This window comes from Balaenoptera ricei, chromosome 6 (genome assembly GCF_028023285.1).
Source record: "Balaenoptera ricei isolate mBalRic1 chromosome 6, mBalRic1.hap2, whole genome shotgun sequence".
Taxonomy (NCBI): Eukaryota; Metazoa; Chordata; class Mammalia; order Artiodactyla; family Balaenopteridae; genus Balaenoptera; species Balaenoptera ricei.
Window position 1 is genome coordinate 11,030,163 of NC_082644.1, and position 27,555 is coordinate 11,057,717.

A 27,555-nucleotide genomic window follows, 5' to 3' on the forward strand; every position below is an offset into this window, starting at 1 on the left:
ATGCCAGACCCTGCTTCCCCCGCTCTGGCTTTAAATATCTAGTTGGCTCTGATAACAGCACATCCATTTTTTATTAAAGCACAAAAAGGACATTTGACTTGTCTCGATCACCTTACCTCCTCTATCTGTGTCTAGTTTCTCAGTGTTCTTTGTTTGATAAATCACTAGATGAAACAAACATAGTGACCTTATTTCCATTTCACTAACAGAGCTCAGTAAGAAACAATAATTACATAAAATATTCTGATAACATAGGCAACACAAAACTGTTAAAAGATGTGGCTTACAAATGTGAGAACTACTGGGAAGGGGGATACTTTTAAATAACAACTTGATAAATGTGGTCACCCTTTTTAAAATGAAGAGAAATACAATGTAGAGTTTGGGGGGAAAAAAAGCAACAAAGATGGAACAATGATGGAAACTAGACCCTAGAGGAGGAGACAAGTCAGGAGTATTTAAGCTTACAGAAAAGGTGACTTCAGGCTTGACTACGGCAGACTAAGTGACCAGGATCAACTTTCCAGCTAAAGACAATTTAAAAATTTAGACAAAATTAAAAATGCTTCCACTAGAAAAATATCAAAGATCTAACAGTTATTAATTATCAGGCAGAGAATAAGGAGAAAATGTGAGCTTTGAGAAGGGAGTAGAGCCTTTTCTGCCTTGGTGGTGATGCCAACCCAGGAAGGTCGGCCAGATCCACAAAGGCCGGCCAGAGACAAGTAGGATGGGAGGAGTCACGTGGCCACCAGAGGCACAGAACCAGCTGCCAACACCCTGAATCTCACTCCCCTTCACGAAGGGCTACGCTCCAAGGGAGGTGGGGGAGCAACCATCATCTAGGTCTTGAAGTATTCCTGAAAGCAAATTCTCTCATAAAATGCTCAGCAAATAATAAAAATGAGGCACACTTAGAGACGACAACATGATAAGAAATAAGAGACTTCAAATCTGGAGTCCCTGCCATTATTTGACATAGATTGTAGAAAAGCTATGCTTACTACATACATGGAGATGGATACTGAATTTAAGAATGTTTAGAAGCAACAGGAAACTATAAAACATGATATAACAGAGTTGAAAAAGATGCCAGAAATCAGAGAATTGAAAGATAAAATAAGAACTTAGGCATCAATGGATGAGTTTAATGGTAGATTAGACTTAATCAGTAAAGTGTAAGTTAAGTCAGAAGGAACTATCAACAATGAAGCATGGAGAAACCGAGTAACGGGTGGGGGAAGAGGGTATGAGACACAATGGATACAATGAATAGGTCTAACATATGTTTAACTGGAGTCCCAGGATGAGGGGGAAGAGAATGGGATAAAATCAATATATGAGTCAGAGACTGAAAATTACACGTAATTAAAAAAAAAAAGAAAAAAAAAACCCACCACCAATTAAAGAAACCCAAGGAAACCTAAGCAAGCTCAAGCAGAGGAAATGCATATCTAGAAACAATCATAGTAAAACTAGAGAAAACAATCTAAAAATAAAGATACTAAAAAAAAATCATAAAAGCAGTCAGAGTATATCCTCAAAGACAGACATCTGACTTCTTAACTGCATCATTAAAAGTCAGAAGACAGTGGAAAGACAGCTTCAAAGTGCTGAAAAAAAATAAATGCAAACCCAGAATTTTATACTCAGTGAAAACTTACTTTAAGAATAAGCAAAATAAGATATTTCATACAATCAAAATTAGAATGATTTGCTACCAGCAGATTATTACTAAAATAAATTCTTTAGGTACAAAGAAAACAATACTTGCAAATTACCCAAATAAATACTCATCAGTAGTAAAACAGATAAACTGTGCTATATCCACATCATGGAATCCTATGTTATCAATGAAAATGAATAAACTACCTTAGAGATTCAGCAAAGATTGAAGAGCAAAGAAAGTGATAAATATACCAGTAAATCTAAATGAATATGGACTGTATATAACAATAATTATTATAGTAGTAATAATAATAATGTCTTGTGGATTTTTGAAAAAATATATCTCACACACAGACACTTCAGAAAAGAGGACATCTAAATGGCCAGCAAGCATATGAAAAGGTAGTCAACTTCATTAGTCATCAGGGAATGTAAATTAAAACTACAAAGAAAAACCACTACATACAAATCATACTGAACAACTGAAACTCTTATACCTTCCTGGTGGGAGTGAAAATTGGTAGCCCTTTGGAAAACCACTCTGCAGACTCTTATAGTTGAACATATGTATTCCCTGAAATCCAGCAATGCCACCCCTAGGTATATATTCCACACAAATGTGTATTTATGAGCCTTAAGATACATATATAAGAATATTCATAAGCCCAAACTGGAAACTACCTAAATATCCAGCAAGAGTAAGACAGATAAATTGTGAGATATTTGCGTAATGGAGTCCAGCCTATCAATGAAAATGAATGGACATAGCCACACACAATGTGACCTAATCTCACAAACAGTGTTGCACCAAAGTAGCCAAAACAACAACAAAAATATACCAAAATGATCCCACTTATCTAAAATTAAAAACAACAAAACTAAACTATTTATAAATGATTCATAGTTAGGTAGTGGAATATAAAGAAACACACAGAATAAAGTAGGAAAAAAGAGGCTACTGGGGAAGGAGGAAGGCAAGGAGAGGGGAGGGGATTATGATGGGGTGGGGTCAACAGGGATGTTGGTTATGTTCGTGACCTAAGTGGGGGCTGGTTAAACAATTCATTTTTTAACATCTAATCAACTTTGCTGTCTATTTGCTACAGTTTACTGTCAACTTTTAAAAATGAAAAATAAATAAATAAAAATGAAAAAGAGAAGGTAAGATTAAGTTATTTCAACTACATGAATGTTTCTTTAAATGGGGAAATAAAACAATTCTTCATGTATATGGAAAATCAAATGAGAAAACTTGGGTTTAGTGATTCCAACAGGACAAAGAAAGAACATGAAATTTCTAATGTGACTTAATAGAGGAAGAAATCATTTAATCAAGTATTTATTGAGGATATACTAGGAGCCTGGAAATTAACGAGTTTTACCTCCTGGAATCTTCAAGAAAAGAAAAATTCTAGCCTAACAGACATTAAATGTCTGAAGAAGGAAAATGAATTCGAAATCTGGAGGTTCATTCCTGTTCTTTGACACGACCTTTGTTAGGACATAGGGCTGTGCTTCATGGCTAGTTATGTGTTGGACTGAATTAAAATTGAGCCCATATCACATTCCTAAAGCCAAACTTGAAAAAAGAGAGAAAATATGCTAAATCTATCCTTTGAAACTTAAATCTCTGATTTTTCTGATTAGATGCAAAAGATTGAGATAAGTCATGATCACTTAATAAAAAAAAATTAGTGAAATAAAAACAACTTCAAAAAACTGTTTTAATTACTTTTGGGTTCAATTAATCAACTATTGAGTGCTTGATATATGACTAGCAGCATTAATACAAGGCAAATGTATTCATTAGTTTCATTCATTTGCTACTGAAATGAGATTTTATTACATCTCATTGATCTTTTAGTAGGATGGCAATATTTCACTCTTCAACAATACACACTGGTATCAGATTTGGGGAAAGGTTTTTCTTCTGAATGTTTGAAAATGAGCCAAATTAACTCAATGACCCTAAATCTCTGAAAGAGAATTTTTTTTCCTGTTCTGTTAAAAATAAACTCTTAGAAGGTTACCCACATATGATCTTAGCTCTTCAAAGTAGTTGGTTATTGCAAGTCATTAACACAGCACGTTAGTACATTTATTCTCCATCACCTTGGAAGATACAGAGAATATCTCAGAAGAAGAGATTCAACCAGTTACCCAGCAGCCTAAAGGTTCCCCTGTTCCTTCTGAAATGGGTACACCAAGATAACAAAGTAAAAATGAACAAAGAATAAAAGCAGTAACTTATAAAGCATGTATAGAGACTCTAAATAGAAGCTACCGTGGTAACTTACAGTAGGGAGATACTTACAGTAGGGAGACGCTGGAGGGTTATCCTATAGCTCTTAGGTTTATTCTTCACAGGGAGTCTGACATAGGAGGGCCCACAGTCATCTAATTCAAAAATGAGTGGCTCTATTCCCACCAGTGCAGAATGTCTGCTATGTCACAGATCATTTTCACTACTTCATGTCTCAAATCATTAGTGTGTTTCTGTAGAAGTTAAAGACTGTCATAGGTAACCTGGTAGGAAGAGGAATCCCTTCTATCTTTAAAAAAAAAAAAAAAGACTTTAAGAAGGAAAATGGTAGAGTAGAAAACGCTAGAGATCAGTCCCTCTACTGAAACAACCAGTAAGCTGGAAACAACAATCAAAGCCAACTACATGGGGACACCAGAACCTGATAAGGCACTTACAGCAACCAGGGGAGTGCCTGATGAAGGGAGAGGCCGCTGCCCTTTGGTAAGAGGGCAGCAGATGTGAACCACCTACCATCCCCCTATCCTACAGTGGCCAGCTGGAGCCAGGGTGGGCAGTAACGGTATCTATTGTAAGATTTGAAGAGATATATTCCCTTACCACCTTTTTAAAAAAGATCCAGACATTTAAGGAAATCCCTGTCAGGTCACAGGCTGATTGCAGAGAAAATGAAACAAGAAATTTTAGTGAGCACATGCAACAAAGAATACTGACTTTGCCAAAAGAGCTTGAAAAAATACAAGTGGATGACTGCAGCCCTCAAGAGCAATCCCCGAGGAGGGAGAGAATCTGACTTTTATAATTCTTGAGTATGTGCAGTTCTAAACAAAAAATTGCAAAGCATACCAAAAACAGGAAACTAAGACTCATTCACAAGAAAAAGAGAAGTTGACAGAAACTATGCCTGAGGAATCTTAGACACTGTGATTACTAGGCAAAGTCAACTGTCTTAATTATGCTCAAGGAGCTAAAGGAAATCATGTCAAAGAACTAAAGGAGCGCAAACAACAAAAGCAGAAGTCAACAAGTGGGGCTGCATCAAACTAAAATGCCTCTGCACTGCAAAAAAAAATAACAAAATGAAAAGGCAACCTACAGAATGGGAGAAAATATTTATATTTGCAAACCATATACTGGATAAGGAGTTAATATCCAAAATATATAAAAACTCATATAACTCAATAAAAAAAATCTGATTAAAAAAATTGGCAGAGGAACTAAATAGACGTTTTTCCTATTGGATATAGAAGACATTCAAATGGCCAACAGGTACATGAAAAGGTGTTCAACATCACTAATCATCATGGAAATGTAAGTCAAAACCACAATGTGGGGCTTCCCTGGTGGCGCAGTGGTTGAGAATCTGCCTGCCAATGCAGGGGACACGGGTTCGAGCCCTGGTCTGGGAAGATCCCACATGCCGCGGAGCAACTAGGCCCGTGAGCCACAATTACTGAGCCTGCGCGCCTGGAGCCTGTTCTCCGCAACAAGAGAGGCCGCGATAATGAGAGGCCCGTGCACCGCGATGAAGAGTGGCCCCCACTTGCCACAACTAGAGAAAGCCCTCGCACAGAAACGAAGACCCAACACAGCCATAAATAAAAATAAATAAACAAAAATTAAAAAAAAAAAAAAAAAAAAAAAAAAAAAACCACAATGTGATAGCACCTCACATCTGTTAGAATAACCATCACCAAGAAGACGAGAGATAACAAGTGCTGGTGAGGACATGAAGAAAAGGGAAGCCTGGTACACCACTGCTGGAATGTAAGTTGGTAATGTTCTTTTCCACTATGGAAAACAGTACAGAGGTTCCTCAAAAATTTAGAATTACCATATGATCCAGCAAATTCCACTTCTGGGTATATATCCAAAGGAAATAAAAACAGGATATTGAAGAGAAATCTGCTCTCCCATGTTTATTGTAGTATTATACACAATAGCCAAGATATCGAAACAACCTAAGTATCTGTCAATGAATAAATGGATAAAGAAAACTGTTCGCGCGCACACACACACACAGAGAAATAGAATTCAGCCCTAAGAAAGGTGGAAATTCATTTCCATACCATTTGCAACAACATAGATGAACCTTGAGGACATTATGCCAAGTGATATAAGTCAGATAGAGAGAGACAAATACTGTACACCACTTGTGGAATCTGAAAAAGCCAAACTTGTAAAAAGAGAGCATAGAATGGTGGCTACCGGTGGCTGCGGGGTAGGGAAATAGGAGAGATGCCGTTTAAGGGTACAAACTTGACACCTGTAGATAAATAAATCCTGGTGATCTAATACACAATATAATGATTACAGACAACAGTACTGCATTATAAACATCAAATCTGCTAAGAGACTGGATCTTTATTATTCTCACCACAAAAAAGAAATGATAATCATGTGATGTCTTAGAGGTGTAACACTACAATGGCAATGATACTGCATTATATAAATGTAATCAACCTGTTCTACATCTTAAACTTACACAGTTATATGTCAAATCTATTTCAATTAAAAAAAAAGACTAAAGGAAATGAGAACACTGTATGAACAAAGGGGGGGAACCCAATAAAGAGAAATTATAAAAAGGAACCAAAGAGAAATATTGGAGCTGAAAAGTACAATAGCTAAAATAAGGGACCTGTGTTACACCACCACCATCAAGCATACTAACACCACATCATAGGAGTCTCAGAGGGAGATGAGAGAGAGAAAGGGTAGAAAAAATAAATAATGGCCAAAAACTTCCCAAATTTGATGAAAGACATGAATCTACACTCCTAGGAAGTTCAACAAGTTCCAAGCAGGATAAACTCAAAGAGATCCACACCGAGGAACGTAACAGTCAAAAAAAAAAAATTTTTTTTTTTGGCTGTGCCAAGCGGCATGTGGAATCTTAGTTCCCTGACCAGGGATCACACCCGGCCCTCTGCAGTGGAAGTGCAGACTCTTAACCACTGGCCTACCAGAGAAGTACCCAGTCAAACTGTTGAAAACCAAAGACAGAATCTTGAAAGCAGCAAGAGAGAAGTGACTCGTCACATACAAGGGATCCTCAATAAGATTAAGAGCTGATATCAGAAACCATGGAGGTCAGAAAGGAAGTGGGGTGACACATTTAAAGTGCTGAAAGAAAAAAAAAACTGTCAACCAAAAATTCTTTACCTGGCAAAAGTATTTATCAAGGATAAAGGATAAATTGAGACATTTCCAGATAAACCAGAGCTAAGGAAATCTGTTATCACTAAACCTATCCTACAAGAATCCTTCAGGATGAAATAAAAGGACATTAGGCAGTAACTCAAAGCCATGTGAAGAAATAAGTAAACACTAGTAAAGATAACTACATAGGTAAATATAAGAGCTGATATTATTGTTCTTTTGGTTTGTAACTCCTCTTTTTTCCCTATAATTTAAAAGGCAAATTCATAAAATAATTATAAATTTATGTCAAAGGTCAGACAGGTATAAAGATGTAATCTGTGACAGTAACAATGTAAACAAGAGATAGAGATGTATAGGAGCAGAGTATTTGCATATTACTCACTGAAATGGTATTACCCAAACTAGGTTATTATAAATTTAAGATGTTAATTGCAATCCCTAAGGTAATCACTAAGAAAATAACTCATAACCAAAAGAGAGCTGGGGTGGATTTAGTATCAAATGAAACACATTTTAAGTAAAAAAAAGTTTATAAAAGACAAAGAGGGACGTTGCAAATTGATAGAAGGTTCAATTCATCAAGGTTTAACAATTATAAATGTATATACATCGAATGACAGAGCCCCAAAATATATGAAGCAAAAATGGACAGAACTGAAGGGAGAAATAGATAGTTCTACAAGAGCTGGAGACTACCATACACATTTTCAATAATGTAGGACTTGAACAACACTTTAAACCAATTAGACCTAACAGAACACATCACCCAACAACAGCAGAATACACATTTTCCACAGCGGACACGTAGCATTCTCCAGGTTAGATCATGTATCAGGCCATAAAACAAGTCTTAATAAATGTTAAAAGACTGAAATCATACAAAGTATGAAAAATAAGTACAAAGAAAAAAAAGACTCAAATCACTAAAATTAGAAATGAAGAGGAAACATTACTACTGACTTTACAGTAATAAAAAGAATTATGAGAATATGAATAACAATATGAATGTATATGTACACCAACACATCAGATAACCTAGTTGAAATGGACAAATTCCTAGAAACATAAACTACGAAAACTGACTCAAGAAGAAACAGGAAGTCTATATAGTCCTGTAACAAGTAAAGAGATTGATTCAATAATCAAAAACCTCCCATCAAAGTAAAACTCAGGACCAGATGGCTTTACTGGTGATTTCTATCAAATGTTTAGAGAATTAACACCAATCCTTCTCAAACACATCCAAAAAACTGAAGAGGGACACTTCCTAACTCATCCTATGAGGCTAGCAATACCTTGATACCAAAGCCAGACAAAGACACTACAAAGAAAATTACAGACCACTATCTTTATGAATATATATGGGAGAAAATATTTGCAAATCACAGATCATTTAAGAGTCTTGTAGCCAGAGGATATTAAAAATTCCTACAACTCAACAATAAAAAGACAAACAACCCAATTAAAAAATGAGCAAAGGACTTGAATAGACATTTTTTAAAAGACACAAATGACAAATAAGCACACAAGAAGATGTTCAACATCATTTTAGTCATTAAGGAAATGTAAGCCAAAACCCCAATAAAACATCACTTCACACCATTAGGATGGCTATAAAATAAAAAAAAATTAAAAAAAAAAAAAAGGAAAATAACAAGTGCAGGCAAGGATGTGGAGAATTGCACCCCTTGTGCACTGCTGATGGGAAAGTAACATGATGCAGCAGCTGTAGAAAACAATTTGGTGACTCCTCAGAAAGTTAAATGGAACGACCACTGATCCAGCAACTCCACTTCTGGGTACAGACACAAAGGAACTGAAAGCAGAGACTCAAATAGATATTTGTATACCAATGTGATAGCAACATTATTCACAATAGCCAAAAGATGGAAACAACCCAAGAGTGTGTGTGTGTGTGTGTGTGTGTGTGTGTGTGTGTGTGTGTGTAAAGCATGGATGAAACTTCAAGACATTATGCTAAGTGAAATAAGCCAGACACAAAAGGACACATATTGTATGATTCCATTTCATAGAGTCAGAAAGTAGATTAGAAGTTACCAGGGGCTTGGGAGATGGTGAAATTGGGAATTACTGCTTAATGAGTACAGAGTTTCTGTCTGGGGTGATGAAAATGTTTTGGAAATAGTGGTGATGGTTGCACAACATTGTGAATGTAACTAATGCCACTGCACTGTATACTTAAAAATGGTTATAATGGCAAATTTTATGCTATATACAATTTACTGCTTCCCCAAATGGGGGGAAAAAAGACTTTAAGGTGCATTAACTATCTTCGGTATTTATGGAGAGGAAGGAACGTCGATTAGGGTCAGATCTCCCTAGGGAAAGCATGTACCCTTGCCTAAGATGGTCTTCTATATTCCATAGCCTAGAAGGAAGACATAAATGGGCAACATCTTAGACCTAAAGCATGAGACATTTAGACAGGCCTGTAAGGGGAAACAGAGGAATGTCCTCACGGAAGAGAGGGCAGACAAAGGTCAGATGCAGGTGCTTCTTGTGCGGCCTGCCAAACTCCGCTTAAGACAGCGTTAGGTGTGCCTGTGCTGCGTGACGGCTGCATGAAAATACTGGTATCAGGACGGGGACAAGGACCCCTGACGCTAGGTATGCCCACAGACAGTCCGTCCTGGGAGAAGGCTACGTGAAGTTTCCTGTAGAAAGGGCTGGATGCGTATTAGTCACAAGTTAATGAAAGTGTATTCGCTCACTTAGTATCCAAAGATGGTCACTACCAGAGCCTCTCTCTTTGAGAAGTGGGATTTTTTCCTTTCCCTTTAAATCTGGGCTGGCCCAATGACTTCCTTAACCAAAAAAAAATGGGGCAGAAGTCACATCGTGGCAGGCAGTCTCTAAAATGACCCTCAAAGTTCACTGTCTCCCAGTATTCACAGTCATGTGTAATCCCTTTCCCTTGAAGGTGGCGTTAGACTCGTCGGCTCTCTTCTGAGACCAGGTTATGAAGACTAGGCTTCCATGTCAAAGGGATTCTGTCTCTGTGATCACTCTGCTGGGGGAAGCAGGCTGCCACGTGATGAGCGGCCCCACGGAGAGGCCCACATGGCATGGGGAGGAACGGTGGCCCTGAGACCAACGGCCCGTGAGAAACTGATGCCTGCCAAAAACCATACAGTGAACTTGGAAGTGACCCTTCCATCCCAATTGAATCTTGAAATGATTACGGCCCCGGCTGACACTGTAGATGCAGCTTTATGAGATGCTCTGAGCCAGAGGCAGCCAGCTGGGTCCCTTCTGGACTCCTCACCTACAGAGACCATGAGATAACTGCTTGTTGTTTTCAGCCACTACGTTTTGTGGCTTTTTTATTATACAGCGATAAATGATGCATATAAGATGTTCTGCAACTTCTAAGCCGAGGCCTTTCCTCCCTCCTCTTAGAGGCCAGCCTTCATGCTAGGAGAAGTTCAAGGCATGTGGAGAAGCAGCAAGGTGCTCATGTGCACAGTCTCAGCCAAGCAGCCGCTATCAGCTAGAAGACAGACTCTAGGCAAGCCACCCCAACAGCTGCCAGCCATTCAAGCCCCTCCAGCCGAGGCCCTAGACACCATGGAACAGAGAGGAGCCATCTTCTCCATGCCCTGCTGAATGTCTGACCTAGAGAATCACTGAGCAAATAAAATGGTTGTGTGAAGACACTAAATTTTGGGGTGGTGTGTTCCACCACAATAAATAACCCAGACAACCACTAATTAGTAGGATTTGCAGTAAGAGGTAACAGACCACACAGGGTATAGACCTGGGGCTTCTGACTGGTATACTAGACATCAGTGATTCATTCACAAGTGGTGGACAAACTGAACAACTGGATGCATTGGGAGGCACAGGATGAGGTGCATAAGGAAACATTATCCTGTGGCTACAATCTAAAACCTAAATCCACCACTTAATGTCTTGAAAATGTGAGCCGTTGGTTAGAGTCAACAGTTTAAGCCAGACTGACCAAAGAAATCCCCTGTGTATGTCCTGCTGCAATTAGAAATGCCCAAACTAAAAAGGCTCTATAATATCAGTATCTTGGTTGTTGCTAAAAAAAGGGAGCATCAGTATTTTCCAGCATTATTTAGTTACCTGCTCACCCAAATGGGAAGAATCTGCCAAAGCCCTGCCTCTAATAGATCTAAAAGAGAAAAGCTTTATCAAACTGAATGGGTTATAGCAATGTCAAACATTTAGAGAAAAGCACAGTACTAATCACATGAATGTTACACTGGTAAGGAGTTAACACTGCAACAAACTACAAAAGAGCCTTTGTGATAGACAGCAGATGGTGAGCAATGCAGGCTAGACCACTTTGGAAAAGGAGTCCTGGCTCAGAAAAAAGCCTGTGAAGCATGTAACTTTACAATAAAGGCGGTCCTTTATATTAAAGCTCCCAGACCTCTCGGGCATATTATTAGGAACCACATAATATTAACACTATTCCTCTACCCAAGCAGAAGTATACAGCTATCATTCCCAATACCCATAAACAAAAAGGAACAAGAATGGGGAGAAAAAGTCTACAAACGTAGGTGTGTCAACCACATTAGCAAGGCTATCCTCCAAGACTTTAACCTGCACGTTTCGGAGACACAGGAAGACTTGACAGCGTGCACGTGGGAAGAGCAACAGCACGTGCCAAATCCAAATCCTGTTCCTCCAGTGTCAGCATATCTACTGGTATCACTAGCTTCTGCCTAGGAAACGTCACCAAAAATTCACTTGCCCTCAAGATCCAAACAGTGGAAACTGACTAATGGCCTATTTGGGAATATTTGAAAAACATGCATTAATTAATATAGTCATGTGATGCCAAGTGAGAGATGGGTCCAATGCACTTGATATGCAATGTACTATATAACTGGTACCTGATTCATCTATAAATGAATAAACATCAAGTCAGGGAATAAAGAGTCCTGAAGTGAGCTATGCATCAATGCCTCCACAGCAATACAGACACCACTTAGCACACATTTAGCTAATTTGATACCAAGCTAAGTAGTATTCTATGTCATCAGTGCTAGTCTGATTAATAAAGATGATGAAATTAATAAAGTTCTTGTTGTAAAGCAATATTTTATGTTGTACCTATTGTTCTTGAAAAGAAAGATATTCACCACCACCATAACAAAATCCCACTGGAACATGCACCAAAAAAGAAATATGTATGATCACAGTTAGAATATCAAAATGAAAGAAACAGAGGAATATATAGAGAACCCTAATAATGTGCATTTAACTAGGGAATAGTTAGGGGATAATTTATGAAAAGATATATTATGTAAAGGGATGAAACAGAAGCTATAAAAGAGCAAACAGCCTTTTCCCTTCCTTTCTGAGAAGTCCTATATTAACACATGCGACACAAACTGGTTTGCATTTGGCAGGCTTCCTGCGTCCATTAGCAAATAGGTAAGCCAAAATAAGGAAAAGCTTTTCTAGGCATTTTGGTAATGATTACAAGTCCATTACCAGACAGATCTAGTTACAAATGTACCCTTTTTTTCCCAACTAGATTATAATGCAAAGAATAAAACTACCTTCACCTCAAAAGGAGGGAGATGTGTTACAGCCTGGGATACAGGCCAAGTTTCTGGGGCCCAGTAAGTAATCTCAGTCATTCGTAGTCCATTGAAACAAAACGACTGTTACTTTCTATATATGCCCACATATCATTTGATTAATCAGTGGCTCTGGGGCACAAGACCATTAATTTCAGTCCCAGGAAGCCACATCGGATGCTGTAAGTCTCAGGCACATGGATTTTTTTCACTAGTGGGGATTGTACATGTGGCTTTAGAGTCATACAACTCTGAGCTTCATGATCTAGAACGATGTCATCCCACGGTGACTCGTTTGCTCACCCTGTATTTAAGCTCTTCTCTTTTCCCCTCTTCTTTGCCTTTTTAATAGGTTTAAACCAAATGGCTATCAGCCTCTGACTTCAGTGATTTCTGTCATCAAACACTCAGACATTTTCCTCGTTTCTCATCATCATTGTTTGATCCGTCAGCCTGGTACAATTCTTGGCCAATGGCCATGTTAATTTTCTACTTGAAAGAACACAAATAGGATACTGCTTATGACGAAGGTAGTAGGGGGAGCTTGGGGAATAGCTGTTCATCTTGATGCACAGCAATTAGCTTGGCAAACAGAAACAGGAACATGATTGGATCTGATGCCTAGCCAAAACTGCCTAAAGGAAAAAAAAATCATTTTGTTGGGGGTATTAAGTGGCTCTTTAAATAGTGGCTATCGACAGTTATATTTGCCCTTTTAGAAATCGTACGGGCGGTGTGACATCAGAGATCTCCAGTTTCCATGGTGATTATTAGTGATGGCATTTCAAATGTTACGGTTAAGTCCTACAGTGTAATCTTTGCACTTTACAACTTATGAGAGGGAAGAGAAAAAACTGCTCCATCTTAGCATTTTTAAAGGAAAGAATGCTGATCGTCCAAGTAGATAAACATCCTGGCTTTTAAGTAGATACGATCTGCTAATCTGAAACAGATGTGTGCTGATCGAAGCTACGTCAGTAAGTTGATGAAAGATACTAAAGCACTTGGACTTAAGTATTAATTAACTTAATTAACTGCTTAGATTAATTAACAGCTTAGATATTTAGCAGCAATTAACTGTTATTTCCTGCCTACACATTATAAGCTGGTTGTTCTCATACTACTGATTTACCCATTTTTATATGTAGGAAAAGATGATTTTCTTACGCTGAAGCAACTAATCCTGAGTTGAGAAATAGTCTAAGTAGGGAAAAATTTGTCTTTCTCTGCAGTTAAGGACAATCCGCAGGGTGAAGACTGAGCGAGCTGCTCTGGCCCCATGTCAACATCCCTCAAAGGCAGGGTGGCATCTCCTCCTTCCTCTCTCTGCCCTCTCAGCCCATGTCCCCCGCACACAGGAGATACTCAATACGTGTAGTGACTTTGATGTTGATGAAGTTATTAGCCATTTCATTTGTGCTTGGTTTAATTTTCACATTTAGAGTTGATGGTTAATTTTAAAACACACAGTTTACTTACTAAGACAATTTTATATACTTAAGCAGAATGAATAAACTTAAAAGTCACTCTGAGAAAGTGCTTCATTGGACTCTGATAAACAAGTTTTCAGTTTTCTCATGTAGCTATAAAGTTAGTCTTTTAAAAAAGATAAATCAGCTATAAAATATACAGTATGTACCTTTTATTAACAAAATATATTGAGGTAACAGATAAAAACAAGTTGTTTTTTAATATGGAAAAATAGACTATATGGAGTCTTTCTGACTAGTGATTCAAATCACATCTACTGTGTAGTTAATAATATTGTCTAGAGGCAGTATCAAAGATTATAAATCCAAGAAAACAGAAAATCTGCTGGCAAGATGAAGGGAAATCACAATGAATCAGGATGTAATTAAAAAAAAAAATTCTACATAAATGCATTCCTCTTACAGTCACAGAAACCAGAATGATAAATGATCTGTCTCTCCCTTTACTCAAGCTACTAGTTATGCCAGGACAGAATACCTAGGCCACCACTGTGTATGAGTTATGCAAAAGCCTACAGACCAGAACAAAGATGGATTTACAAATCAAGGACAAGGTCAGGAAAAAAAAAGTAGGACACGGGTCATGAAATATCACTACTTGGGACAGAAAAGGACATGCCTCCACAAATCATGGCTAGGATTAGCTACCTACGGGAAACTTTATCATCAAATACCCCAAACTAAATGAGACTGAGATCAATTACTAATGAAATTAAAGGGTCTCTTAATATGGTTTTAGAAAAGAATCTACTTCATATGTAATCAGTACAACACAGTTGGCCTTGTTGAGAACTAAAAGAAATGAAGATATTAAGGGGCAGAATTCTAGACTGTTAGAACTGTAAAAGATAACCTAACCCACTTATTTTTAGTAAAGAAATAAATGTCCACGGAGATCAAGCAACATTATTCAAGATCACAAGGAGAGCTACTGTCAACGCAGGAATAGAATCCCAACACCCCCATCCAAGTGTCTCTTCTTACACACCACATCTAATGAAGTCTTGTGAATAAATGCAGCACACAAGCACCAGTACTATCACAAGGAGATTTGCATTCTAAGGATCAACCTATGGAGAATAATTCACTTTTTACAAAAACCAATTAAACACACACACACACACAGCATTGTACTTAAATCAGAAAGACCAAAGTCAACTGAACAAATATGGAAGAAAAAAACCAACCAAAAAACACATGATAAAAAACACTTTAAATCTGCCCTCCTTGAAGTTCTGAATAATGGACACCTCAGATGTCTGATTCAGAAACTTAAATAGAACAGTAATATATTATTAAATTAGAGAAATAAAATGCATCACACACAGAGTAAATGTTCTTGGTGTTTTCATTTGAAGAGTGATCAGATCGTCAGTCAAACAGCAAGTCAAGGCCCTAGCTGGTTTCCCCAGCAGAGAGCAGTGGTGGGGAGGCTCACAGACCAGAGAGACAGGAAGTAACACAGAACTCCCTTGAGCGCCAAGAATGCATTCCAGGGCTGCTCCTGTAGAAACCCTCTGGCCAAGAGAAACCCCTGTACAGAAACCGAGTAGTCTTACTGTGACAACTAATAAGCAGAAAGGTTCTTCCCTGTTATTTTTAGCAAGTCTCTTCTTGTTATTTTAAAAGTTCTACAAGCAGATGATCTGAAATTGAGCTATTATTTAGAGTATAACAAAAAGCTAGAAAGAGGACAGATGCTGATTTCCACGTAGAAAGGCACTGCTCAAAAAGCAGAAACTGAGGCTCTTACAGGCAACTGAATGTGACCTCGGGCAAGTCAGACACCCCTCTCTGCATGTAACATTTCTAAAAAGAGATAGATATCATGAAGGCAAATTAAATATAATGGAGAAGTGAAAGCCCTGGGACTTCCCTGGTGGCGCCGTGGTTAAGAATCCGTCTGCCAATGCAGGGGACATGGGTTCGAGCCCTGGTCCAGGAAGATCCCACATGCTGCAGAGCAACTAAGCCCGTGCACCACAACTACTGAGCCTGCGCTCTAGAGCCCATAAGCCACAACTACTGAGCCCTCGCGCCACATCTACTGAAGCCCTCGCGCCTAGAGCCCATACTCCGCAACAAAAGAAGCCACCACAGTGAGAAGCCCGCACACTGCAACAGAGTAGCCCCTCTCACTGCAACTAGAGAAAGCCCGCGCGCGCAGCAATGAAGACCCAACACAGCCAAAAAAAAAAGAATACAGATGCCCTTCAGTTTTAAAACTGATCAAGTTCCCACAGATACCAGAAAATCACTTGATTGCATATCAGACTTTGGGAATGCAGGCACTGCCGGGGTCACAGAGAGTATCTTTACCTTAGTGATTTGAAAGAGAATACTACATTTGGAAGAGAATACTAAAACCTTGCTACTCAAAGTATGGTCTGAAGACAATCAGTATAGGTTATCACTGGGTGCTGGTTAGAAATCTAGGCTTTCAGGCCCCACCCCAGACCTAATGAGTCAGAATCTGCATTTTAACAAGATCTCCAGATGATTCACAAGCACATTAACGCTTGGGAAGTACTGTACTGAAAACACTGACAGTGCGCTGGCAAAGGAGGCCACTGAAATTTTGGGTAATCCACAGGTGCACATGTACAAAGAGTTCTGAGTCGGTCTGGCCCTTTCCTGGTACCAGGAAAGGTTGACTTCTGGTCAACCACAGGCTAAACAATTGAGAAGTAAACATTTTTTTATTACAAATATCGGCACCAATCAGGTGAGCCTCATTTAGTTCCTACTTCTTTAGTGTGATTAAAGATAACACAGAAAAAACAGAGAACAGACTTGTGGTTGCCCAGGGGGGGAGGGGGAGCGGGAGGGAGAGGGATGGTCTGGGAGTTTGGGGTTAGTAGATACAAACTGTTACATTCAGAATGGATAAACAACAAGGTCCTACTGTATATCAGAGGTAACTATATCCAAACTCCTGGAATAAACCATAATGGAAAAGAATATAAAAAAAATGTATATATGTGTATAACTGAGTCACTTTGCTGTACAGCAGAAATTAGTACAACATTGTAAATCAACTGTACTTCAATTAAAAGAATATTAAAGATAACACAGAAACATAGAGAGAGCTAGCCATGTTAAAAAATGCTTTATTATCTGTCTGGATAATGCCAAAAACCATAGCCAGACTGAATAATCGATTAAGTGAGCCTGGGTCATTACATTTCCATATTTGGAATCATTGAAATCTGGGCAAAGGTACTGATTTATTGATTGGCAACAACTTACTGATTTTTTTTAAAAGAGTGTTGTTTCAACTTTCATTTAATAATGCCATAGTCTAATGGGAAAACAAATTCTGCAGGGAAAATAACCTGAATCTTGATCATGGCTTTCACCATGTTAGCTTCTTGAGAATAGCAAAGTTTGTGAGGATATGACACTCTAGAGTATGAGTGAAAGGGTGCATATGCGTTATTTCTTGCTCCACTTACAGCAGGCCTTCCTTTACACGCCCACTTCTCCACTTATCTGATGTCCTAGGCAAGGTAAGGGGAAAGCTTCCAAACAGGGGAAATCTGTTCCCCAGGAACAAAGTCATTGAAAACAATTTTTAAGCAGCAAGGAACTCTGCCTTTAAACATCTTATACTGGCAAGTAGGTTCTATTTTAATTTCCAGAATGATACTGACAAATCTCCACACTGACTTATGATTTTCTTAGATCCGTATCATCAAATTTCATTTTTCCCAGACAGAGTAACTGGGCACAAAGCCCAGGAGACCAGTGTGACACACCACGAGGAAGACAGGATATAGATTACTGGCCTTGCCACTCAAGAGATGGAGAGCTTCTGCAAGCTCTAGTCCGCCAAACTGCTTACAGGAAGTTTCTTTGTGCTTGAGCACCAGTCTTTCCCTATTTGGCTCTGCGCAATTTTGAACATAATAATCATAAATGGGGGCAAGAGAGGCCTGAGGTGCTTTTCATTGTGGAACCAAGTTAAAAATGTGAACAAATCATGAACTCTGCCCTCCCCCAGTTACCTGATATAACAGCTATTTTCCCAGATCCATGTTCTTCTCTAGCTATTCTTTCTGCTTCCTCCATTAGTAGCATGCCAAATCCCTGTAAGAGGCAATGGAGGGGTTAGGGAATTAAGAAGGGAAGAAGTCATTAAGAGGGGTCCATAAAACAAGAAGGGTAATATTTCGTAGCTGCTAAACTCTTTTAAAATAAGAGTGACAAAAAACCATTTACGGGTGTAAAGAAAAGTTTCACTATTCAATTATACCAAAAGCACACTGTAGCAGACTAGGAATAACTCTGCAACAAAAGCCATCAAAGGGTATTCTGTGGATGATGTAATCTAGTCACAGCAAGGGGGTAATTGCCTCTCAACTTGTCTCTTTTTAAACAAGTTCTAGGCAATCTCCAGGTGATGAAAGTCTGGGGCATGTACTCTTGTATTATTAGTCACCCCTTCAATTTCTAAAAAGCTTTTTGAAACCAGGCAATATTCTTAAATCACCAATATGGGGGTTTATGGTACATCCACCATTAACAGTTTTAACCTATTCTCCTGAAATTTAAAAAAGTGAGTTATTTATTTAGGTTGTTTGGGGGAGTGGAATAGTGTTCCACTATATATATCACATAGCTTGCTTGTCTTTACGAAGTGCTTTAACATTTCATAAGTGCTTTCTTTCAAATAATCATCTCCTTCGATCCCAAAATAGTTGAATCATACGAAATTGCCAGTATTAGACCATTTCTGACTTTCAAAAATAGCAATTTCATATGGTTCAGTCTATTATTATATTCCACTTGACTGAGTCTCAATTTGTCTCTCCCTCCCCCTCCCTCCCTCACACCCAAAGGGGAGCAATTTAAAGAGAAAACATCTCTGAACAACTGTAGTATTATACTGGTTCCTCTGTTTCTACACTTTCCGAATTTCCCCTCTCCTTTTCCTCTGCTCCCACCCTCGCCCCATTCTTTTTCTCTTTTCCTCCTTTGAGCAATTTCTTAATCATAGTCAAATAGAAATGGAATACAGGATACCTGATGCTGAAATTTAGTGGGATCCCGACTGCTGACGGGGACGACACTTCCATACACATGCAGCTCTCGGACTATGGACACCCCCCCGACCAATTCGAAACGGAATGTCTCCTCTGAGCACTTCCGTAATCTCAGGAGGCCAATCAAAATGTCTTGATCGGGGTCTTCATAGGATAAGAACGTCTCCCAGCCACCATTTGCAACATAATCTCTTCTTACCAATTCAACCTGTTTCATAAAAAGCCACGCAAAAACTTTTTTTTTTTAAATTAGAGAACAAAGTGCGTTTCTACAATTATATATGTTTAATTAGACTAATATCCACGATTAGGGATAAAGAATAAATAACCACAAATTATGTTTCTTTTTACTTGTCTCCTCTCAATAGCACTGAACAAGAGTTCATGACTTGTTCGTGGACTATATAAAAGGAAACCAGTTTTACAACTTCATAAATATTTGCACCTCATTAACTTTGTGATTCTTACAGAGTTTGGCTCAGTAAATGCTTCCACGTATTTAAATCTGATCCTCCATGAAGAGTCTCTAAGGTAAAATTATACATTATGTCACGTGTGCAGCTCTTGGGAGCACCCTGAGGCCCCAGGACTGTCAGGTACTCAATGGTTTTCTTTTCTAGTCCTTACCTCCTCCACTAAAACCTGCTTTTAGGGGAAAAAATGTGTTATTAGTTACTTATTCCTTGATGGAATTTTTTAAAAAAGTATCCCACAGGACCTTTCAAATAGTATGCCTAGTTATGAGATTAACATGTTAAAGAAAATTCAATCACCGGAGAGGGGCTTTTGGGGAAGCTTTTGTGTTAGCAATCTACATGGGCTTTTGACTCTTGCTTCCTGCTCAAGTGTCCCTTGTACTTTGCATAAATATAAGCAAAATGCATGCAGAGAAAGCTACATATGTGGGCAGGGTCACACCCAGATACACGCTGAAAATGGGCGGACTGGACCCACAGTGAGGTGAATAAACAGACTAATACTGACACTCCTCCTCAACTTAATGTTTGCTGAATAACTGGATTGCACAAGAATTTGGCAAAATGACTAACTATGCTTGGGTCTACTTTTTTCCTCAAAAGATCCAAAATGTGAAAAATGTCAATCAAGTAAACAATTCATTTTGAGAACAGAAATATCAATGCAGATCTACTCTAGCCTTTCTCAAATGGGCTCCCACACGACAGCTAACCCCCACAGAAAATCTGGCAAACAGCTAACACGATGTCATTCTAGGAGAGAAGTTAATTCATCACAAACACGTTGTATGGAACCCCAGTTGACACGGCTGATCTATTCGCTTGATCACCACCAATAGGCAATAATTTAACAGCTGCACACAGAGACAAGCACATGACACTCAGCTTTACCTGAAGGTAGCCAATAGTCACATTTGGCTATTTACATTTGAATTACTTGAAATTAAATAAAATTAAAAACTAAGTTCTTCTTTGCACTAGCCACATTTCAAGTCACATGTGACTGGTAGCTGATATCCTATTAGATGGCACAGATTATAGAACATTTCCAACACTACGGAAAGTTCTACTGGACAGTGGTGATCTACAATGAAGTTCAAACTTGGTTTTCCTAACCTGGCTCTTCTAGAGTTGAGCCACCCTCGTATCTGGCTTTCCTGGCTTGACCTCATTCTCAGTTACTCTTTGCTCTTAGTTTACTCATTAACTTCTAGGGTTTGGTCCTACTGGTAAGCAGGTGTAGGCCCAAGCTTGACAAAGATTAATGAACAGGACCCAATCTCTCTATAAAATGAAGAAACTAACCTGGTATGGACGCACTTTGTGATGAATTTCTTGGATTCCAACCTCTCTGGTTCTCACATCTCGACACTGCCAAGAAAAAAGAAAGGAAAGAAAGAAAGAAAAGAAAGAAAGAAAAAAAAGTGGGAAGGGGGGCAAATATAAAACTGGTAACTAATTCAATTTTTATTGAAACTTCTCCACCAAATCCTGGGCTCAAAATTAAGTTTGGACATAATTTACCTTGAGATAAAAGAAATGAATTAAAAATGAAGCCATCTTTAATAAACCTGAGAATAGGGAAAAACAAACTAGAAATACATGAAGTTGGTACAGTATTGCTTTTAAAATAAGTTTAGAATCCAAAGGAGATCAATATATAATATTGAAAGTAAAGAACATACATCCTAAAATCTGAAAATCCAGAGGATATAACTGTATCTGAAACTGCAATCCAAAACTATGTCTACTGAAGAGTAAAAACTGAATTCCTAATTTTTTAAAACCTTCACCATTTTATGGCAGTTAACACTTTTAGCATCACCATATTTGTATCATTTTAGGAATGTCAGAAAGAGGGAAGCTAAGACTGCTGTTTTTTGCAGAGAAGGGCTCTGTAGAAGAAAGGATGGGAGGGAGGGAGGAAGGGAAGGAAGAAGAATGGAAAGAAAGAAGCTTGAGCTATTTATTATACAATCTGAACCATGGTCGCAGATTGGCTCTTTGAGCATCCCTGGGAAGCACAAAGCTGCCTGTGGATGATACGGAAGCAGTGCCTCGTCTGCACGGCCAAGCTATGTGATGCAACTCTTGCTTCTATACCACAACCCAGTGAGCAGGCTACACAGCCTGACATTTATAATTACAGTAACTGTTATATGCCCTATGGTATATTTTCCCCTATAGAACTGTAAAAATTATTTCCAGGATTCTAACATTTTCCATCAGTGAGAAAAGATCGCCATAGGAAATCTGATGATGTCATGCAGCTATACTACTAATAGTATATTGAGTAGGTATATGGATGGAATTCCATGAGAACAATAAGAGCTCATTATTCAGTTCTATAAGAACTAAGCTATTTCCACGCCCCGGGAACCCATATTACATGCTCTTAATGAACACTTGCACGCTGTTTTCTTTTTTTTGGAGGGGAGGGGAGGGGAATGCTTTTTAAGGCAGAGATTGGTGTGGGCTTATTTTCTAGTAAAGACACTGCCTATGTGAACTAGATGTCTTTTGGTGTGACTGAATTCCAGTCTTTAGACTCAATCCCAGTTTACCTTACGAGGGTCTATCACGGTTTAGGAGGGGTACAGGGTTAAAAACAGTGGCCGGCTGACGAGGTGAGCAGGCTCAGCAGGCCAGGGGGCACTCCGGCAGCGGTATCCTCAGGAGGAGGAGGAGCTGGGCGACAAGGACGGGGAGGGGCTGGGAAGCTGAGCAGGCGCACACTCGTGTTTGGGGCTATTCACTACTGTACAGACATTTGCTGTTTTTCTAGAACTGAAATTTTTTTTTTTTGCAGGGGGGAGGGTAGAATAAGCCATAATGTTCACAAACTCTCCTATGGACAAACAATTTTCTGAAAAATTTTCTCCATAATATATTGACAGAGAACAAAATGTTTTGGGTAGGTCCACAAACATGATATGCAGTCCTCTCAACGACGTCTTTCGAAGTGTGGTCCATGTTTGCACTGTGCGTGAGAACCTCCCACAGCTCCACCCCAGATGGAGTGAATGAGAATCTTTGAAGGCAGAGGCCAGGAATCAGTGTTCAGGCCTAGACACCCTCCTGGCCTTTTCTCTTTAGCAGCTCTGAGAAATAGCTCCTAGGGCACTGAGTTTCAAACCTATCTTGATTTCAGAATCATCTACAGAGACTGTCAAATTGCAGATTCCTGGGCTCTTTCAAGGAAAGCAGAAAGGAGGTGCTTAGTAAATATTTGTGAAATAAATGAGTGAGTGAATAGACATGGGGGTGGGGCAGGACAAGGGAGACTGGTATATCTGGGCAATAACACTGCTAATTATTTCAGCATGTAAGCCTTGTTTCTTCAAATGCTGTATTCTTCTCTAACCACTAGTCAAGAATCGAACACCCAATACTTCAAAAAAAAAAAAAAAGTTTTTTTAAAAAAGGAGTTGAACACATAGTTGGCAATCTGAGAAGGCAGAAAAAACAACCATTAAATTGACAAACCTACGCTCTTTTAGAAGAAAGCAGAGGGGTGTAGGGGACAGGATGCAGACTTTGCAACCACTAGCTTCAATTTCAACGTGTTATACGGTAAGAATGGCTTCAATACATGAAAGCTTTTTGACCAAACCTGTAAGTTTGTAATGTGATAGTATCACAGGTTTTCGTGTCTCAGGTTACTTTGATCTCAACAGTTATGGTCAGACTCTTACCTGTATTCCAAGGTCTTTCATTCTTGCAAACGCCAGCTCTCTCAAGTTACCATGCTCTACTCCTGAGCTGACTAAGGGCATTGGAATATCTCTGTAGGAGAAAAACATCAGCTGTTGCAAAATATAAGTCATTCTCTACAGCAGTAAGGCAGGGATATTTAAAAAAAAAAAAGAACAAAACCACCCCTTCCCCACCTCAAAACCTACCAGGAAAGCAGAGGTTGAATATTCTAACCCGAAAGCAAGGTTCACAGCTTTTCTACCTCCCAGTTTTCCCATCTATGAAATTACGATTTTCACCTATCACTCAGGGTTTTTGTAAGAAACATTTGATGAAAACACTTTATAAGATTACAGGGTACAAAACAAATGTCCAATAACCATTAGTAATGATTTTTGGCTGAAGAGACAGACATCTGTAGTAAACAAAACAAGAAATAAAACTGTTTTTTACAAAATCCAATTTAAGAGGAGAAATAAAAATTATTATTAACACACTGATTTATAGCTTACAAACACTTTCCCATACAGTTGCTGAATGACAAGTAATCAGGAAGCGCGAAAGCCTGGCTTAGACAACTGGTCTCAAAGAATAAATTTTTTCCCATTTCCTAAAAATCTAAATTAGAAGTGACCCTGCATTCGAAGAATAAGAACTTGCCTAAAGATGAGAGTAGATAAAATTTATTTCCTGGCATTAATATAGTGTAAAGTGCCTGGCATCAAGGAAACGTCAATCAAAAGTTGAAATTATGAGTTTCATTTTAGTAGCCCTCACTATCCCTTCTAGACAAAAATCAGTATCTAAAGACAAGACAGTTTAAAAAAAAAACCTAAAGTAAGAATATGCTCAGCACATCTCCGGTTTAAAGACAAATCCCCAATTTCTTTTGTCTAACATTTGGTTGATTTAGAAGACTTGAAGAATACGTCATTTATCTTTTCTTCTCATTTTTGCTTTTGAATCAGCTTGAGTCTTTTCCTTCTCTTTTCACTTATCCCTCCAAACATTAAGTAAATACAATTAGCTAATTCATCCATTTGATTCTAATAAGATACTCCCCAATCACTCAAAAAAGTATCAAAAGCCAATTGATTAGCATTAAAAACTATACACAATAAATCTATCAGGCTCTGGAAGCAACTATAAAGCACTGATAAGCCAAAATTCTTTAAGAGAAAGACATACCAGGGAGTTCAAAGTGAGAGCAACATAAAAAACATATTTTAGAGTGATTAGTTAATAGATATGGTTTACTCATACTTTCTAGTAAAATAAACTTTCTGTCTTTGGAACTATAATTTCTTAAAATCAAATTCATCTTAAATTAGTAAGCAGATGAAACTGAAAGAAGGCTAGTGAACTAAAAAGTATAGTTTATTTTAGCAAGAAATGTACAAACAACTGTTTTAAATATTTTACTATTTCATATTATATAAGCCAAAGTTAGTCTTCCAAATGTCCCTTTTAACCCTGAAATATTTTATAAATTACTCACAAATACATGTGTATAGTTTCACAACAAAGTAAAATTTTGAACGCTGTTATACATCATATGAAATTAATCTGATAAAACCAATGGCAACCACTGTTAGTGATAGGGACGAAGTAAAGGGACAAATTAGGCAATTAAATAGTTAATCCCACTAGGGGATTGTAAGTAAAGAAGAAAGTATGGGAGACCCCTGTAAGTTAATGGTCATTCAAGAAAGCAGGTTTGGAGCTTCCCTGGTGGCGCAGTGGTTGAGAATCTGCCTGCCGGTGCAGGGGACACGGGTTCGAGCCCTGGTCTGGGAGGATCCCACATGCCGTGGAGCAACTAGGCCCGTGAGCCACAACTACTGAGCCTGCGCGTCTGGAGCCTGTGCTCCGCAACAAGAGAGGCCGCGATGGTGAGAGGCCCGTGCACTGCGATGAAGAGTGGCCCCCCACTTGCCACAACTGGAGAAAGCCCTTGCACAGAAACGAAGACCCAACACAGCCATAAATAAATAAAAATAAATTAAAAAAAAAAAAAGAAAGCAGGTTTGCTTAACCACAAAGCCAAGCAGGCCTGCTTAGCAACAAAACCCATGCAGCAGAAGCATGAGACAAGCCCCAAAACAAAAAAAACAATGGTGACATGAGACCCACACCCTGCCCAGTGAGCTCAGTAAGTCAATGATCCCTAGGACATGCTCTCTGCACACATAAAAAACAGTACTTTACGGAAAGGTGACATTTCAAAGTGAAAGACCTGAAATAATTTTTCCATAGTGCCATGACAGTCCTAGCTCGACCATGTAGGGACAAGAAAACTCCCCTGCCCAATCTGGAGGAGGAGCTGATGATGGACGCGTGATGTCTACTCAAGAATGAGGAAGACCAGAGGGCAGACAGCAGAAGCAAGACAAACTACAATCCTGCAGCCTGTGGACCAAAAACCACAGTTACAGAAAGATAGACAAGATGAAAAGGCAGAGGGCTATGTACCAGATGAAGGAACAAGAAAAAACCCCAGAAAAACAACTAAATGAAGTGGAGATAGGCAACCTTCCAGAAAAAGAATTCAGAATAGTGATAGTGAAGATGATCCAGGACCTCGGAATAAGAATGGAGGCAAAGATTGAGAAGATGCAAGAAATGATTAACAAAGACCTAGAAGAATTAAAGAACAAACAAACAGAGATGACCAATACAATAACTGAAATGAAAACTACACTAGAAGGAATCAATAGCAGAATAACTGAGGCAGAAGAACGGATAAGTGACCTGGAAGACAGGATGGTGGAATTCACTGCTGCGGAACAGACTAAAGAAAAAAGAATGAAAAGAAATGAAGACAGCCTAAGAGACCTCTGGGACAACATTAAACGCAACAACATTCGCATTATAGGGGTCCCAGAAGGAGAAGAGAGAGAGAAAGGACCAGAGAAAATATTTGAAGAGATTATAGTCGAAAACTTCCCTAACATGGGAAAGGAAATAGCCACCCAAGTCCAGGAAGCGCAGAGAGTCCCATACAGGATAAACCCAAGGAGAAACACGCCGAGACACACAGTAATCAAAGTGACAAAAATTAAAGACAAAGAAAAATTATTGAAAGCAGCAAGGGAAAAACGACAAATAACATACAAGGGAACTCCCATAAGGTTAACAGCTGATTTCTCAGCAGAAACTCTGCAAGCCAGAAGGGAGTGGCATGATATACTTAAAGTGATGAAAGGGAAGAACCTACAACCAAGATTACTCTACCCAGCAAGGATCTCATTTAGATTTGATGGAGAAATCAAAAGCTTTACAGACATGCAAAAGCTAAGAGAATTCAGCACCACCAAACCAGTTCTACAACAAATGCTAAAGGAACTTCTCTAAATGGGAAACACAAGAGAAGAAAAGGACCTACAAAAACAAACCCAAAACAATTAAGAAAATGGTCTTAGGAACATACATATCGATAATTACCTTAAACGTGAATGGATTAAATGCCCCAACCAAAAGACATAGACTGGCTGAATGGATACAAAAACAAGACCCATATATATGCTGTCTACAAGAGACCCACTTTAGACCTAGGGACACATACAGACTGAAAGTGAGGGGATGGAAAAAGATATTCCATGCAAATGGAAATCAAAAGAAAGCTGGAGTAGCTATACTCATATCAGATAAAATAGACTTTAAAATAAAGAATGTTACAAGAGACAAGGAAGGACACTACATAATGATCAAGGGATCAATCCAAGAAGATATAACAATTATAAATATATATGCACCCAACATAGGAGCACCTCAATACATAAGGCAACTGCTAACAGCTATAAAAGAGGAAATTGACAGTAACACAATCATAGTGGGGGACTTTAACACCTCACTTACACCAATGGACAGATCATCCAAAATGAAAATAAATAAGGAAACAGAAGCTTTAAATGACACAATAGACCAGATAGATTTCATTGATATTTATAGGACATTCCATCCAAAAACAGCAGATTACACGTTCTTCTCAAGTGCGCACGGAACATTCTCCAGGATAGATCACATCTTGGGTCACAAATCAAGCCTCAGTAAATTTAAGAAAATTGAAATCATATCAAGCATCTTTTCTGACAACAACGCTATGAGATTAGAAATGAATTACAGGGAAAAAAACGTAAAAAAGACAAATACATGGAGGCTAAACAATAC

General features: G+C 38.6%; 1 protein-coding gene across 1 annotated transcript in view; it reads right to left on the reverse strand.

Moving 5' to 3' along the window:
* Nucleotides 1-27,555, reverse strand: part of ELP3 (elongator acetyltransferase complex subunit 3) — a 119,718-nt gene that overhangs the window by 9,897 nt on the left and 82,266 nt on the right. Inside the window, exons 11-14 of the mRNA XM_059926834.1 lie at nt 23,385-23,475; nt 20,995-21,060; nt 19,194-19,421; nt 18,176-18,257 (exon numbers count right to left, since the gene is read on the reverse strand). Of these exons, the coding sequence (XP_059782817.1) occupies nt 18,176-18,257; nt 19,194-19,421; nt 20,995-21,060; nt 23,385-23,475 (467 nt within the window). The remainder of the gene's footprint in view (nt 1-18,175; nt 18,258-19,193; nt 19,422-20,994; nt 21,061-23,384; nt 23,476-27,555) is intronic.